Source organism: Aplidium turbinatum, chromosome 4, assembly GCF_918807975.1.
Source record: "Aplidium turbinatum chromosome 4, kaAplTurb1.1, whole genome shotgun sequence".
NCBI lineage: Eukaryota > Metazoa > Chordata > Ascidiacea > Aplousobranchia > Polyclinidae > Aplidium > Aplidium turbinatum.
The window spans coordinates 23,031,887-23,049,768 of record NC_137475.1 but is presented as its reverse complement, the minus strand read 5'-3'; the positions used below and the strand labels follow the sequence as shown (position 1 = coordinate 23,049,768).

General features: G+C 37.8%; 1 protein-coding gene across 1 annotated transcript in view; it reads right to left on the bottom strand.

Annotated features, from left to right (window-relative positions):
- The window catches only part of LOC145768990 (maestro heat-like repeat-containing protein family member 1), a 145,142-nt gene that overhangs the window by 113,830 nt on the left and 13,430 nt on the right, over positions 1 to 17,882 (bottom strand). Inside the window, exons 4-10 of the mRNA XM_082580590.1 lie at positions 16,486 to 16,648; positions 9,026 to 9,107; positions 5,266 to 5,428; positions 3,760 to 3,872; positions 3,428 to 3,556; positions 1,377 to 1,623; positions 779 to 857 (exon numbers count right to left, since the gene is read on the bottom strand). Of these exons, the coding sequence (XP_082436716.1) occupies positions 779 to 857; positions 1,377 to 1,623; positions 3,428 to 3,556; positions 3,760 to 3,872; positions 5,266 to 5,428; positions 9,026 to 9,107; positions 16,486 to 16,648 (976 nt within the window). The remainder of the gene's footprint in view (positions 1 to 778; positions 858 to 1,376; positions 1,624 to 3,427; positions 3,557 to 3,759; positions 3,873 to 5,265; positions 5,429 to 9,025; positions 9,108 to 16,485; positions 16,649 to 17,882) is intronic.

Sequence of the window (17,882 nt, the reverse complement as noted above, 5' to 3'; positions counted from 1 at the left end):
CCACGCCACTAGGCCATGTCTGGTCCCCGGCTTCTGTAAGCCAACGTTTTTCCACTCTGTTCGTACTTGCACTTTTTTCCACCCACGATTGTATTACAAACCTTTTCCCTTTTCTCGCATTTGCAACCTTTCTTCAGAAACAATTCAGACTCTCTCATACACACCGTCGAGTAATATTGCTGATAAAAGTTTTACAATAAGTCTGAGTGTCGGCCTACAAAAATTCGAAAGCTGACTCTACACCTACTTGAGAACCAATGCACTTTACAACTGCAACTATGTTTTAGGTCTTTGCTCTCGTTGTTCTTTCCTGAGTGAACGCAAAAACACGATATTAATTAACGGATTTTTAAAAACACAAATTTTTAGTGGATTTTTTTTTGGCTGCTGAGAACGAAAATTTGGCCGCCGGGAAGAAGCTCTGCTAGGCCATGCTTGGTCTCCGAAAAATAAAGGAACTTAGAGGCCTGAATTATGATATGTCATTATACTTAATTTTGATCTTTTGGCTTCGATCCAACAAATGCATGCAAATTCATGTTCTACCTGTTGTAGACTAGACTTCTCAGCTTTTCCTCTCGAAAAATTTCTTGCCTACCTTAACTTTCTAGATATTGTATCAACTACGTTGTTTATGTATTGTATATGTTATCCCTCATGTTATCATGAGGGAAAGCTGGTATTTCATTTTAGCTTGCATCTTACAAATCAGGAACGTTAGCACGAAAAACTCAATTACAACAAACATCATGGACTAACAATAGTGCATGAAGCTCACCTAAAATTCCAAGGCAACGAAGAACTTCAGCAGTATTCTTTTCGGTGTCAGGCGAGTCCCAATTGGGGAAAATGCATGCCTACACAAAGAATATGAAATATTGTTACAATGCCTTGAATATGATAGGGCTGAGATAGGATAGTTGTTGCCAACAGAACTACAACTACACAATTTAGACCGTTTAATTTTTCTGAAAAATTTCTTTTTTTGTGCACACCTCTTTAATCTTTACATTTGCTTGAAAAAAAACTTTCTGGCAAAATTTTGGGTGAATCCACCAACATTTAGTAACCTCTCACGGTGTTATTATATTCTCATAATTATCATTTTTACATGGCCGAAAATGCCTTGAAAAAGTACAATTAATAAGAATTAACACTTCACTACTACACATTACACATTAGGCTGCCTTATCAGTACGTTGTTAATGATTAAATGGACTAGGAGTTGCTTAAATGTTTTCATAAAAACCATTAAAATCAGTACCAGAGTTTCCCCTACCAAAAAGTATGATTTGGATTTAAATGCAACAGAATTTATGGCATACAATAAGTTGACGTCATAAAATTGGGTACAGTACAAAAAACATAACACAAACATAATAAACAAAGAACACAGTGCTTAAGCATATGCAGTATGCCAGCTTCTTTTTTGTTGGTGTAGTTGGTAACAGTTTGCGATGTTGTTCAACATGTTGATGTTGACTTTGCTCATCATCTTGTGTGAGTGCCATGTTAAAGCCGGTGACTAGCTTTATAACGCGCTCAGCACAATCATTAATGGTGCTGAGGCCACAAACAACTTTCACAGCTTGTTCATAGTCTTCCGGTTCATTCCATTCTGGACTGAAAGAAATGCTTGTGATAACTTTAATGTGTGAAACAAGTTCATTGAGCGTGATGTTGTAAAGTCATCTAAACTTGAATCTTTAAAGCAAGTCACACTTTTAGGGTCAACACGGCCGAGATCCTTGTCAGTAGGTGGCTTACTCAATGCAGTGACCATTGCTCTCTTCTCATGCACAGAAATATTGCTGAAAAGTGCTAGACCGATCAGATCTTCACTGAGATACCACAGCTGGCCTTTCATCTTTTTAAGCCCTCAGTTGCTATAACTAAATCCACAATGCGGTAGTCTTCCAGGCGTCATAATAATTTAAGGTCGTTAATTGGTGCAGTTGTGCTGCTTGGTGCCTTGACCCACATCTCAACATACATCGTAAGAGTAAACAGCACAATTCGACGGAGTGCCTGCAGTTCCTGCTTACTCAAGGCAAACTGATGACGGAAGCCAAAAATCTTAAGACAGTAAATGCCCTTGGCCATCCAGCGAGCCCTGTGATAAGCCCCTGGTGAGCTGAATGCACTTTTAGTGCCGTGACTTAGTATTTTTAGTGATAATAGGATGAATTCTCGATAATCCGACCGTGGCTGATGAGTAAGTAAATGCCTGTTTAAAATGTCAACAATTTCGATTCTATGATTTTCCAACCAGTTTCTTTCTGCAGGAGGTAGCCAACCACTTCCAGAAGTATGTGAGTCTACCAACTGGAAGTTTTGCTGGTCAATAAATTCCCACTTCTCTTTAAATCATGCAAATAAATTAATTTCCGTCCCTTTGAAGTGAAGAAAATATCAAAAAATTTTGTAGCCACTATTTCTAAAATGTGGTGGCTACGGCCAGAAAGAGAAGTCTTCTGTTGAAATGCTTTTGGATTACAGTAATTACTCTTGAATGTATACCGCTGTTGCTTGAGGTGGTATCAAAAGATAGAGCAGCACAATGACTTTCAACATCATCCCAATCTTTAATGAATTCAATCACTTTTTGTTCCATCTGAATACCAGTACCAGTTGCCACTTTTGGAATGCCAAAATTTTCTCAATGTCCTGTCCTGATACAACAATGGCAATGTGATCGCTTTTACTTCCACTTGCAGTAGAAAGTAATTTCCCATTAAAATGGATGACAAGTGGTACTGTTGGCTTGAAATTAGCACGAACTTCAGCTGCGAGCTTGTCCCTTGAATCTTTATGGGCATTATACAGCGATGAAGTTGATAAAACTACATGGTTAATGTTGACACCAACCGCACAGAGAGCTGGAGCCACAATATGCATAGCTTGCCAAGAACTCATTTTTGTACGATCAAGAGCAGCATTGAAGTGAGGATCATCAACAAGGAGGCGCTTTGGTATAGGTTAGGGTGGTTCAAAAAAAATCAATTTTTGAAAATGATATGGGCTACCCTGCCAAAACTTTCCATTTCCAGAAAAAATAACTTGTGTAAAATATTTTTGAAAAATATTAATGTTTCTAAAGGGGTGCCCCAAGCCAGCTATGATAAGATATTTATCAATGACTCTGTGATACTGTATCTGCATAACTTTGGTTCAATCACAAGTGATGAGTGATTTCCCAAGGCCTACCGGTAAGCACTTTGCAGGTTAGGCTACGTTTTATCTGGTTTACATAACAGTTACTTGCTGGTATAAAATGTGCCTTCGTACCACCCTGCAGTTTGGTTTGTAGGAGTAGGCTAGATGTAGTAGCTGAATACTGAGTTTGGTCAATAGAGTAAGACATGAAAATTAATATTAGAAGTATTACATTAAACGGCAGAGTCTAAACTAAATGAAACAAATGTACAAGCTCGCCTGATTATGAAGAGTGACAAGTAAAAAGTCAAGGATTGATTCAAGAATAGGACTTTTGTGTTTGGTGACAGCTGTGATGACATTACATAAGGCTGATGTTACAGGAAGTGGATCTGGACACCTTCGAATACATACAATGTATAGTAGTACAATAAACATACAATGACCAATTACAAAACATATAGAAAATAGACTATCAACCTTTTTTACACTAGGCCCAATATGTTTGGCAAGTTGCATAGTATTTAACCTGGCAAGCAACAAACTCTTAACAGACGTCACATAGCATTCTTTGGAACTGTACTAAACAAATTTACCACCTACTTCTTATACATTGCTACAAACAAGACAACTAGTTTGGATGCATGTTCTTCAATCTTGTCGTTGGACATCAATAGAATCAATTTTCCAAGCGCATCAACAACAGCGGTTTGAACCTAAATAAAGTGAACAAAAAGTCAAGCAAGCTTGTTTTACAACACATCGTTTGTTTGAAAGCTACCAAGTGACATTGAATACTGCCAAAACACAACACAAGTCAAGATTGCAAAGTTTAAGAAAGCGAAGGAAGGTTAAGAAAAAATGAGCTATGTCAAAAATTAGCCAATAATTTTCACAAAAAAAAAAACGTTCTTGATAGCCAGCTGCATTATTGAAATAGGGTGGGGCGTTAATAGACCTTTCTTTCGAATCCAACCTAGCCCTGGATTTAGGATGCAACAGTACATTTTAAAACCTCTGGTAATTTTTTTTTGAATATTTCGTCCCAAATATCGTCAGAAATTCCGTCTGCTAGTTTTAGCTATGTAAAATTAGACGTTGTTGCACGGAAAATTATTTAATGTGTGACAGCAGGCTATTTCTCTAGTGAGGGACAAGGCTGCATAGGGCAGGCTAGGCCTATTATGAACATATTACCGTAAGGGACTCTGATCTGGAGTAAACTATTAAATGTAGCCTATTTGTAGGAAAATAATTACAGATCAAACAATCGAAATAAACTTTTCATTAAAAGTCTTTATTTGAATTTACTACTGATCCAAATTAATGCAGTGCGATAAATACTAATCAATTTTATACTAATCAAACTAGAGATTAAGCTACCAAACTAATTTGATAAATTCAAGTGTAAGTACAAAGCTTTTGCCACACAGGTGTGGCTTCGCTAGTGACTAACTGACTACATATTTGTCTTATTAAAAAAGAAGGTTTAAAGTTCTACATTTGTAAGAAAAGCCATACTTGTGTGGCAAAAGCTGTGCAATACCCTTGGATCAAGTAAATGTGGTAGCCTATTCTTTATTTCTTCAATACAAAAAATCTGTATTTTTGGTGCGCTTTTGTGCATGCGAACAAATCGAAATGACCACTTCCCTATGTTTTACGATGAAAGTAAGACCAGAAAAGCTGTTTGCGGCTGTCTTGCAACGTTATTAGTGTATTTTCGTACAGTACAAAGTAATATTTACACTTTCAATGCCGTAAGCATAAAATGACGTCAATACAACATGAGGCAATTTTATGCAAAAAGCAATTTTCAGGGTAGAGCGTGGTTTGCATGGGAATTTCAAAAACTTACCCCAGAGGTCTTAGAATGTACTGTGGTATTGTAAATTCAGGATTTAAGTTGAAATTAAAAGTAATCGCCCCCTAATAGAAACTGAAATAAAATTGATGAGACTAACTATTAATAGCCCATGTTAAGTAGAAAGTTGAAGGCAAGAGACAGTTGTTTCATTCTTTACCAAGCTACGGATGTGAATTCGAAGCTGCAATCTCAACAGCAGTTTGTCAAATGGTTAATTAGGTCATTTAAAATCGACAGTTTACTTCAATATCTCTCGTCTGGACCCAGCTGTTAAATAGAATGTCAAAAGCTCCATTGATGTCATGGCAGAAGATGGACAAGTCAAAATCATCCACCACTTCAGGATTGGAGCAACATTCTGATATCGCTTCGCTGAAGTTAGCAAGGCTGATGGAAAAGGAAATCCTGAACAAAAAGTTGTGGAAGCAACTTAAAATCATGCGATGGTGACAACATGGTTGAATTGATACAACTGCCTGATTTAATATCCTGATTTCCTCAGATTTGAGGGCTGGACGACATGTCATGCCAATTCCAATGTTTTAGGCAAACTGCGCTTCTTCACGCACCATGGTCGTGCGCGGTTTGGCATTTGAGTGACAACTCTTAAAGGTTCTTACTTACATTTATGCATCCACTTTACCTTCTGGTACTGAGCATGATGTTAAAACTGCAACAGATGGGAAAGACCCTGGTGTGGGAATTTTGAAGTTATGGGGAATATGGAAGTACTTTTTACAGTTTTTGCATTACTCTCAGGTCGGCTTTGACCAGTGACACTAGCACCTGACATGGCCTCAAGCTATGGGTCAAATAGCACTACGGTATTAGGCTTGTCACCTTATTCAAAACCTGGGTGTGTGGCTGACTCAACAAAAGAAACTCATCAGTCATCATGGATGTACAGTAGTTCAACGGACAGAAAGGAGGTTGGAGTCCTGCATAGCCTCTCCCTCACTTAAAACAAAATAATGCACAAGTCACGTTTTTGGGTTGAGGTCCTGTGGCAAAGGAATGGCTAACTAAAAGATGCGGATACACCCAAGCTGTAGCCGATGCTACACATAGACGACTCAGGCCATATGGTCATTCTCCACTGAATCTGGAGCAGCAGTGGAATCCAGCAGCCCATGAACAACCAAACAGCCTTCTGCTGTGAATGCTCTGCTCGCCTTTGTGGCCAGAGAACTAGCCCGCTACAACAATGACATTCCTGCCCCAAGTAAAACCCGCTTTGCAGATACAGGACAATTGTCTAAAATAGGCGGCTACATCTTCTTCTGGAGTGGTCACTGGTCACAGCATTGACGATTGCCATGAGTCTGGTATTAGATTTGCCATCAAGTCCGTTCATGTGAAACTAACTACAATACTCGATGGGTTAATGACTGCTTTATGTCAATGCAGCTTTCCCTGGGAAACCACAGTATATACCACCTTGATTAGTGCTTACGCCCTTACATTCTTCAACAATACTGAAAAAGGAAAATTGCTATAAAAAAAAGTAGATCAGCAGTTCTCCACTGGAAGTCCGCAAAGCATTTTTAGGGAGTCCGTAAAAGTTTCTGAAATTAATGCATGATTGATAAATTAAGACATTTAAAACTTGATTGGTTGTGGTGCCATGATTGTGCTTTATTAGTGTATTACAGCGATTTTCAAGCTGTGCATAGGCCTGGTACATTTTTTGGAATTTCAAAAAGTTTTGCACAAACGTTCGCCTTACTAGGCTAACTCAATAAAATTCATATTTAAAACAAGAAGTCATTTTATAAGGTTACCGTACGTATTTTTAACTTAATTTTTTTTGGAGAGAGCAAAATTATTGATCAAAGCTTAATTGAGAAATGCAAAAGTTATTCAACATTCCAACAGCCAAAGTTGCCAGATGTTTTTATAAAATTTCCAGCCCAACCGCTGCTGAAAAGCAGCCCAATCGCCACAAATAATGAAATACCCAAAAGTAGCCCAAAGTATGACAAATTCACGCAAAATACAGTCAAAATTGAAAAAAAAATTGGAAAAATGGAACAAAAAAAATGTGACTGCTAAAATTATCTTGCGACTCCAAAACAAAACTAGTCCAATTTCGTCGAAAAGCCGTGGAACTAGCAACCATTCACTAGCACTCACAGTTTTGTTATGACTATAAATACAACAAAATATTCAATTGATTAGGCCTACGAATGAAAAAATTCTTTGTTATTGTCGCAAAATTTGTATTGAATTTCGAAAACTAAAAAACAATTAAATCAGGATTTACATTACTAAGTTTCCATAAGAACTTTAGCAAATTCTTCCATTTATACGTGTCTTCAGAACTTATGAAACATTTGTTTGCCTCGTTGAGAGACGCAAAATACTAAAATTTCTGATAATTTCTTAGGGGTCCGCCACCGCTTTGAGGGCACTAAAAAGAGTCCGCCAAAACAAAAAGAAAGAAAATAACTGAACTAGACCCCCTTATTGCTTCCATTCCAAAATTCGAGATGTTAATCTTTCTTGGTGACTTTCGAATGGTGTTATTGGAAAATACGGTATAGGAAGATGCAATACGGTACTAGCAATAAGTTTCTGGGCAGCCGATTTGTAGCAAGAATTGACAGCAATAGACACGTGTTTCGCCCATGAGGCTGGGCTCATCAGTATCGCACCGTATTCTTGCCAATTGGGTAATCGACCGCCGCTTATCGTTTATTGGAGGTCTGAATGGCTAGCGCGGAAGCTACACCGTTATGGTTAGCGAATCGCAACTGCTGCTCGCTGTACTAGTGAGTGCTCAGCCTTGTGCTGATGGCCGGGAAGAACGCTTCTTCTTCACGGTACTAGCAATTTGGTCTTCCGCTAAAAACCTGTGCCATTTGTGGCCTAGCTATCACAAACACTCTGTTCCGTCTTCCTACCCGCAACAAAATATCATGGATGCACAGTTGTACACCCGCTCTAAACACTGGCATAATATAACTCATCTCACTAATCACAACCAAATTTTAAAAATATGGGCTGAAGACTTTCAAAGTTTCATGATGTTTATAATTATGATGAAGTTCAGAAAGCCATCGACCTTTTATCTTTGAGGATAACCCTTGGATTTGATGCTATACCAGCAGAGATATATAATACACTATACACTACTTCGTGTGATACCTGGGACAAGGAGGCTAGATTCTCGTAGCCAGACGTGTAGTAGGTGGTTGCAAGCATAAGCGTTAATTAGGCAGGGCGAAGCCTCCTCGGGTCTGAGACATAGAGGGCGATATATGTCTGGCTCCCTCAGTTTTTTGTTGATATTAACAACTTCGTAAAAAAGGCAGTTTTGGGCTGTTTACGCAAATGCACAAGCTACCTTTGTTCAAATTCCAAAAAGTCAGCTTCATCAAATGTCTTGTAACAAAGGTTGCGAGTCTGATCGTGCTGTGCCAATCTTAGCTTGTCTATTTAACGTTGAGTAACGAGCTTGTCTGGAAAGTCTGTTACAACTTTTGGAAATATATATGTAGTCTAACAGGCTAACAAGAAAAGTTCAATTTAGTGAAAACTGTTCAACTGGTTGGGCAGTGGGCACCTCTGGTCCAAATCATCTTAAGCAATTAGTAGTGATAATAGTATTTCATCAAAACTCATATCACAGTTTTAGCTGGACACTAAAATACAATATTCCTAAAATTTAGTGCTGACGACAATATGCTGATATTGAAATTATGTAACAAAAAGTTTTCCAAAAGACTACCATGATTTTGACTGTACAACACTGATAAAAAGCATCTTGTCAGCGCAATCCATTCCTCACGTTACATAATTGCTTTATAACAGCAGCAACAAAGATGAGAACATCATAATGAAAGGTTTTGTATTGGAATTACAAAGGAACAACAACAATACATTTTGTCGTTTTTAGGTGAGATGTCTTCACTCATTAACACCACAATTCACATGTGATAAAGCAGAATAAAAATACTGCATTGGTTATCATGGTCACATTCGTTATAGTTCGTTTGTTACCTCAAACTGTCGTTCTTCACCAAACCAAGCAGTGAAACGGTGGTACGAAAAATGCAGTCGAAATGCTTCACCATTCCTGTAGCTGAAAAACAAGTTGCAGACATATTACATCATATTGAATGAAAACAATAACTTATTGGTACAACGATATGGATGGCACAGAATGTTCAATGTTCATTGTTCAGGTTATAGACAGAATGTTCTATGTTTGTATGCCACTTGAATTTGATGATATTCATCATTTATGAGCGAAAAAATGGACTCATACAAATAAGTCGATTTAAAAAGAGCTGTCAGGTTCAAGGCACATCTGAGATTGGGATACTTCTCCTCCATAAGTTGCTTCCAGAACACCACATGCTCTCCAAGGTGAGAAGATGTTGATCTGACTTCATCTCAGTGTCATTTTTCAAATTCAGAATCTCATCATGAGCAGAGCTTTCTAAGTCGAAATGTGGTTTGACTTTGGCAGCAATGTCACCAACAGCAACACTTGCACTAAATGGATAACAAATATAGTTGGCTACAAGCTCGATGGATGCAAAGTCAGTAAAACACCTTTCAAACTTTAATAACATGCTCTGAAATAGCTACTCATAGCTTGCACTGTCAAGTTGTGTTGTAATTCTGCTTGCATGTGAGGGAAGTTGCAGAAGTTACCCAAGGTGCAGCCTGTTTGACTTGTCTGACATCGGCTTTGAACAAGTTTACGAAACTTATCATGTTGGTGACACCTTTACTGTTACCCTGTAATTCTAGATTCAATATTGTGATCGCTGGTTTATTCAATAAGCCGAGCTGTTAATTGGAAACCAAGCAAAAGAAATTTTAAATTTTCCTACAAGTCACAATCGACCAGATCGGTTTGAGATCTACCAGTAGATCGCGATCGACAGGTTGGACACCCTTTCTAAAACTTTCAAGGGTGTGGGAGAGGGGGATGTGAGGTTCGCCACTTGCCAGTCACTTAAATTGTGTAATTTATGCACTTGAAACTTTCTGTTTTGAAACTCGACTAAGACAAGAAATAGCACTGACATTCCAAGAATACGTCATCAATGATGTTGGCGTTTTTTTAATCATTGTTACCAACCAAGCATTTACAAACGGATTTATGACATCATCGCCTTTCGGTCACATCAGAGTATTGGTCATTTCTCATTTTTTGGTTGTCAACTGAAGTTAGCAAGATCAAAACTAGTCAAGTAAGGGTTTGCTGTTTTGCTATGTGCATACTCACGTAATTTCAAGGAAAAAAGCATTTCTATGCGTGCGTTTTTGTAATTTTGATTATACAGGCCATGAATTAATCCTCGTGTCGAGGGTGTGGCCTGTCTGTCTGTCGAGAACGAAGTCTTCCCCTCCACACCTCGCGATTTATTGGGTTGGCAGAGTCCATGTTCAGGGCTACAAGGTCACGTTTTACAAGTTCTTTCCAAGAAAGTTTTGGCCTACCTTGACCCCGCTGTGCTGCGATGTTGACACATCTGACCCTGTGAGATCCAGCTAGAGCTGCGCTCAACGTGACCAAGCCATTTCAGTCTGCCTAATTGGAGAACTTCACTGATGTCTTTTAATTTGAGCTTTGATAACAGAGTCTCAAACTGGATGTTGTCTTCAGGTTTGACTAGGCAGGTCCATCTTATCATCACTTTGTCATTACGTTGTAGGCGCTTGACGGTGCTTGCTAAAGTAGCCCACATTTCAGAGCCATAGAGCATGACACTCCTCACAGAAATGGAGTAAACTTGTCCTCTGGTTGCAGCAGGAAGTTGCTTGCTTGTGAGGATAGGGAGAAATTCTCCAAAATTTTTCAGGCTGACTTGCACCGAGTTATAGCCGCATGCTCACACCCCCCTCCAGAAGACATGGTATCACCAAGGTAGCAAAAGTCAGCTACCACGTCAAGTGTGCCACCTTCAACCTCAACCTCGCTTACCGGCCTGCCATCTGTTAGTATTGCTGTGCCCTGACAGCGTGGGCATGAGTAGTGTGGGTCCGGTCTGAGTGACCCTTTAATTCCACTACACTTTTTGTGGACCCAGTGGGAGCAATTGGTGCAGAAGAGAGTTGCTACCGGTTCCACTTAGGCATACCGAGCAAGGGTGCTTTCCTGATCTTCTTAGGGAGTTCTGGTTGATGCCAGAGATCATTATTTTGGTCTTACCCATGTTCACTCTTAGGCCCTTTGCTTCCATTCCCTTCTTCCAGGCGTCGATTCTGTCAACTAGTGACTCCAATAAGGTGTCGATAATGGCAAGGTCATCAACGTACAACAGCAATGCAGCATGTGCGCAGTTCGAGTGACAGGGCCTCCAAGACAATGATGAAAAGCAGTGGGCTCAATACAGAACCCTGATGCACAACTACGCCTACTTTGAAAGTGTTACTGTGCCCATCCCCAACATGCACATTAGGGTGGCCCTTATATGGACCTAAATTTTTTTTTTGCAAATTTTTTAACTCCAATTGTCTAATTCTTTTCCTATGCCTGAAAAAATGATTTTGTAAAAGTTTGAAGTGATTTGAACAAAGTTTAGAACATGCACATCGACGTTGAAGTTTTAGGGGGGTATCGCAACATGTCGCAAGGGGGCAAAAACGCTAAATTGGCCATATCTTTTCTTCTACACAGCCTAAATTCATGTTCAACCTCTCAAAATTTGTAGAATGATTATGGTTATTCACTGGAGTTACAAAATACAGCTTTTAATTTTGTTCAAAACCATTAACTTAAAAGAATGTGAAAAAAATTGCCATAATTTAGTGTTTTGCAGAATATTTTAATTGGTTTGATATTTTCGATAGTTTTAAAGTTCAAAATTAGCAAAATCACAAAACAGAGAGCTAGCTAAGAATTGTAAATTCAAGGCAAAACATTGTCAAACCGTCGCAGATAAATACAAATAGAGTTTACACAAACATGTTCTTAGTTACTGAGTGAGAGTAGAGTTTTTGCAGTTTGGAAATTGTTTCCGGTGTTTAGAAACCACCAGTAGCAGATATTGCGTCTGCTCTTCACTATGAGTGAGGATGCGATTGTACTCTTTAATGAGTGCCACTCCTCGCTCTGCATGATTATTTGTGACAGTAAGTGTGTGAACCGTTTGTAATGCCTTATGAAAATCATCACGTAGTGGCAAAGTTTGTGGATCAACTTCCATGAACTTAGTTGAAATGCCAAGCTTTTGTAACAGCGATAAAGATCCTCTGGTGACAAGATCAGGTAACTCGAATGGAGTAGTTGTTGAAGGATTAATCATTCGGCGTTTTGGGGCATCTTCTGTCTCGTTGTGGTCTTTGATAGCTTGAACCATAAGTCTCTTGGACTCTTGGTGTTGGCAGGCATTTATATATCGAAGAAGGCAAGGGCCACAAGTTCTTCGGATAGATGCCACAGATGGGAACAAAACTTGGACAATACAGCTTTGGATACTGCACTGTTGATGCTAGCATATGCTTGAATAGACTTGAACAGCTTGATATCATTGTTTGGGGCTGCAGCTGAAAGAGGAGCTTCTATCCATTGATTGATTGCTTTTATTTCGTTGTAGGTAAATATAATACAATAAATACAGCAATAAAAAAGGAATTTCTAGCAACGGGAATCTGCGAAGAGACCATGGGTCTTCGAGTCAAGCAGATACCTCAGATTCTTATAGAAGTTCTAAAATTGCGATAAGAATAATTCAAAATCGAAAATTGAGACAAGAGTTAGAAGATGGTCACAGAGAAATATATTTAGTAGTCTATCGGTAGCATAAAGGTAATACAAAATTAAACGTGCTAGTATTTAGCGATGAGTGAATTTTTGTGTTGTTTTTTAAAAGAATAAAATGACAATTTACGCAAGCTCGTTGGTAAGGAGTTCCAGATTTTCACTCCGGCATATTTAATGCTGCGCTGGAGTCGGGATGAGGCGTAACGTGGGACAAAGTAACAATCCTTGGAAGAGTGTCTAGTAAGACGTGCATTATACATGAGTTTGGTTTTTTCAAAGTAGTGTGCGAAAGGCAGAGGCAATACATCCGTATCAAATTTAAACATGAATTTAGCAATTTCGTGTTTGTACAAATCTTTAAGCTTGAGTATGTTAAGTTTCTTATAGAAAGGTGTGACATGATCAGTCCACCTGCCACCTGCTACTATTCTGACAGCCTTATTTTGTAAGGTGCTAAGCTTGTTCGTTTGTGTCTTGCAGCATGAACCCCAAATCGTTATCCCATATACGATATGAGAATGTACCAGTGCGTAGTATAATTGTAATAATGTTTTGTTTGGAAGAATGTATTTGAGTTTCGACAATATCCCTACAGATATAGAAAGTTTCTTGTGGAGCATATTAATATGAGGTTCAAAATTTAGACCATTGTCAAAAATAATGCCAAGGTATTTGGCAAACTTAGCTTTAAGATAGATCTTCACAGCAAAAATGCACATCTGCAGAACCCCATTGCATTCTTTCACTGTAAGTTTGAACTGTTGATGAAAAATCCAAACCTTTAATGAGTGTAAAACTTTGGACATCCACCTAGCATGATGCATTGGACCAGGAGCCATGAAATGAAAACCTCTTGGTGGAGTAACTCCCATAAAAATTAATGAGAGTTCAATAAATTCTCTATAATCGTCACGAAGATCTTTTCTTTCTCTCAATGATTTTTCAGCCCAAGCAATAAGATCCGAATCTATAACTGTTTTAGCTATGCCTTCATTTTCTGTCACTATCGAGGTAAACCATGTCTTATCCAAAAATTCCCATTGAGACTGAAATCGTTTGAAGAGTAGCACTTCAGGTGCAGCAGTGCTCCCCATAATTGTGGTGAAGGCTGTTTGCGCAAGCAATTCCAGAATGTGGTGGCGGCACGCCAAATGCAGAAGATCTTTTTGTAACTCTTGTTCGATCAAGACACATGCGCCTTGATTTTTTCCTGTGTTGGAAGCTGTAGTATCGAAAGATATAGCAGCAACTTTATCTGTTAGATCCCAATCATCAAGAGCTTTTACTACAGCTTTTGCTTGTTGTAATCCTGTACCATTTGGCAATTTTGCTACTTCTAGCAGTTGAGACACACCATTGCCAGTAACAATAATTGGCAAGCGATCAACATGCTTTCTGGTTGTCAAGTCTCGAAGCAGTTTACCATCCCAGTGAACCACTAAAGGACAATCAGCATGAAATTCAACTTTCAGAGATCCTGCAATTGACTTCCGGTGACATTTGCGTAATCGTTGAATAGAAGTACGATTAATGTTGAATTCTGGTGGGTCTTGACCAATTGAACGAACTGTTTCGATCAAAACGTAAGCAGCACATCTGTCAGTTACTTTTATCCTGTCGAGAGCCATAACTAATTGCGGAGTTAAAACATTCTTGGTTGCTCTGCATTGTTTCGGAAAGCTTGTCTCTTGCACAGCGCTTGTGGCTTGATCATGATCACATGTTGAGTCTGTATCGCTGCCGCTAGAAGATAATTCCAATCCTACTTTGCTGGAAGTTGCAATAGCGTCTTTCTCACATTGAATTTGCCGTTCTTTTTCAATCATTTGTCTTTTTAAAGATCGTTTTGTATTGCTGTATTGTCGTTACTGGTATCAGTACATTAAATGTGTTAGAAGTATAGAAATAAATCAGTTTGGCGTAAATTTTTACCTTATATACATTTACCTCGCAATTAAATAGAAAAAAATGTGAATCTTTTCAGGAGACAAGTTAACTGTAGCTAGACAGTAGACATTTTAGAGCGTTTTGAAAGAGAAGTAAAAGCATTACAACAACAACAACTATAGTAGGTTTGCAATTAGATGAAAGCTCTCAGCACATGTAATTCACTTCTGAGAAATTCCTAATTATCCCATATGAACAGAAATATCCAACCGTTTAAGCAAAACTTTGCTAAAAAATTAGTTTTTTTTCATTTTCTGCTAAATTTGTGGTTTTAAACAAAATTAAAAGCTATTCTATGTAAGTCCAGTGAATAACCATAATCATTCTACAAATTTTTAGTGGTCAAACATGATTTTAGGCTGTGTAGAAGAAAAGATATGGCCGATTTAGCATTTTTGCCCCCTTGCGATATGCTATGATACCCCCCTAAAACTTCAACGTCGATGTGCAAGTTCTAAACTTTGTTCAAATCACTTCAAACTTTCACAAAATCATTTTTTCAGGCATAGGAAAAGAATTAGACGATTGGAGCATGACTTTTCAAAATTTCAATTTTAAGGGCCACCCTAACGCACATAGCTCCTAGCATTCAGGTACATTGATTGTACTATCCGTACTAGCCATTCCTCAACACCAAGTAATTTTCTGTAACGAAATTCAAGTAAACAAAATGTCTAGGTGGTATCAAAATTTCTCAATTTTGTGCCTACTTTACGCGTAGTTGGGCTGCATGAAACAAAACTAAACATCAACCCATCCACCAGTTAGAATAACCAGTCTATATTTCACTGGTGGCTAATCTAAGTATTAGTACTAGTAGGCTTTAGTTTTGATGTAGATGTAGCTATATTGGGACTGTTTTTACTTTAATTTTAACATGACATTTTATGAAAATGGAACTTTAATTTTAATATAAAATATTTGATTTTTCGATAAGATCTGATTTTGGTGAATTCATTCTTGCTTTTATGTTAAAAAGTTTTTCGCAAAGTTTTGTTTTGTTTTGGAAAAAATACTTTGTCTTCCATTTAAAAATTGTAGCAATTTGGTTTTGTTATGCGTTTGAATAAATATGAAAATGCAGGAGAATGTTATAATGCAAAAAAAAGTCGTAAAGTGTAAATTGAGCAAGCTTGCATAAGTGCTTGATCAAGATATATGAACTATAGTTTTAATCACGAAACTCTGTTTGCAAGTGAGTTCAAACCTAATTGGTCTTCGAAAACAAGATAGTGTGACTGACCTCTTGAGTTGTTTCTGAAGCAACGAGGAATGAGGAATGAGCAACGCCTGCAGCCCTACACTTCGAGTTTGTCAAACGTTTTTGTTCAGTAAAAGTTCTGTGCAGACGCGGTCATTAAGATTAAAAAGCAACAAGCAGCTTCATCTTTATTCTGTCAAGTGGAAAAAATTGAAATTGCTCCCGTGGCAAAAGAATTTCCTACCGCATTAAAACAAGCAATCAGTTTTAGTGAGAAATAACCAAGTCTCATATTTATTTTGTCAAATGCAAAAAATATTTTTTATGTTTTTGTTTGCATAAAACTGAAAATTGCTACCGTGACAAATAAAATTACTAACAGTATTCAAAAGAAAAATTGTCTTTATAAGAAATAATCCAATTTCACATCATTCCTGCATTGCGGCATTCAGTCTTGCGTCATTCATGTCTTGCATCATTATGTGCCTTGCGATCTAAGGATCGCGTCATTCGGAGAGCAGCATAAAGTCGTAGACTGAAGTAAAAGTAGTATTTCAAACAATGATATGACACACACTACTCCCAACCTACCATCAGCTGCAGCCAAGCGTCCGAGAGTCTGGATAACAAGACGCTGAGGTAGACGACCAGCAACAAATTTATTCCGTAATTCTTCGACAACTTCTGAGATGTAGCACTTTCCCAGGGTCGTCAAGACATCACCAGCTGCATTTTGGCAAACCTTGCTCACTTTCTAAATTGATATTTTTTACTCTTAAAATACTTTTACATCACTTAAAAGTAGTTTTAACTTAGAGACTTCAACGTTTCACTCAGTGGTACCCAAACTTTTTCTATTCGCGTTCCATTTAGCAGTTTTATACAGTGCTCTCGTACCACCTACACTACAACCAGAAAATCTCAGAAATATACAATAAAAGGCAAGAAACTTTAACAAATTTTAGCACAGCGCTTCAAGACTAAAAGACTTTAATATTAGACTAAATATAATTACAGTAAGCTGTTGAGCTGTTGGCTTAGTAGAAGACAAATAAGTAGGGTGCACTACTACTGCTAACTATCAGTAGCAACATTGAAAACTAAAAAGTTTTGGCTTTTCTGTTGAACAACCTTGGTCAGAGGTTCTCAAACTGTGCGTCGCCACGCTCTTGGTGCGTAGTTTTAATTTTTCAAGGGCGTCACACAATGATACCACAGTTTGGAAACAACTTTAACTACTGCACAATGTACAGTCGGAATGGCCCGTTTCAGAGAATCCGACTCAGAGACAGCCCTTTTCGGAGATTTTTTGAAAATCCAGCGACACCTTATGTTTATTTAGAGATTTTTTTATTTTATTCCACAATATCGTTTCTTTTGCATTCCGATATAAGATAAATAAATTGAATTGAGATTTAGTTGAAAAATAAAAAGCGAATTAAATTTATTTTTGAACTATTAAATTAAAATGTTTGCTCACATAAAATTAACATGTGCGTTGTCATCTGTATGCAAACTTAGAATATATTGGAATCTTCAACTATTAGAAAATTCCAATCCCTAGTTTAACAAGTCAATACAAAAACGCCGATTACTGGGGGGGTTTTTTCGGTCATTTATCGGTCATTGACCGATTTTTAACAAAATGTCCAAAAAAAATATAGGGTCAAGCCGGGTCAAATGGGACGCGGGGGCAAACGAGCCATTCTGTTACTCTGTTTACTTCTAACATTTTTTTCAAACTTATTCTTTTCCAAAATCGGAAGTTAATAGCTCATTTTAAAGCTGTTTTCCCATAGATTTGCATCATGTAAAACAAACACAGATCTACATTTGGAAAATATACCTCACATGATACATAAAGTGGCCAAAAAATGTGACAATATTAAAATTTGAAAATTTACCAAAAAAACTTTGGTATACCTCAAAAACTAATTAAGCTGGAACAAAAATTTACTGAACAGCATACAACCCAGAATGCTGAATTA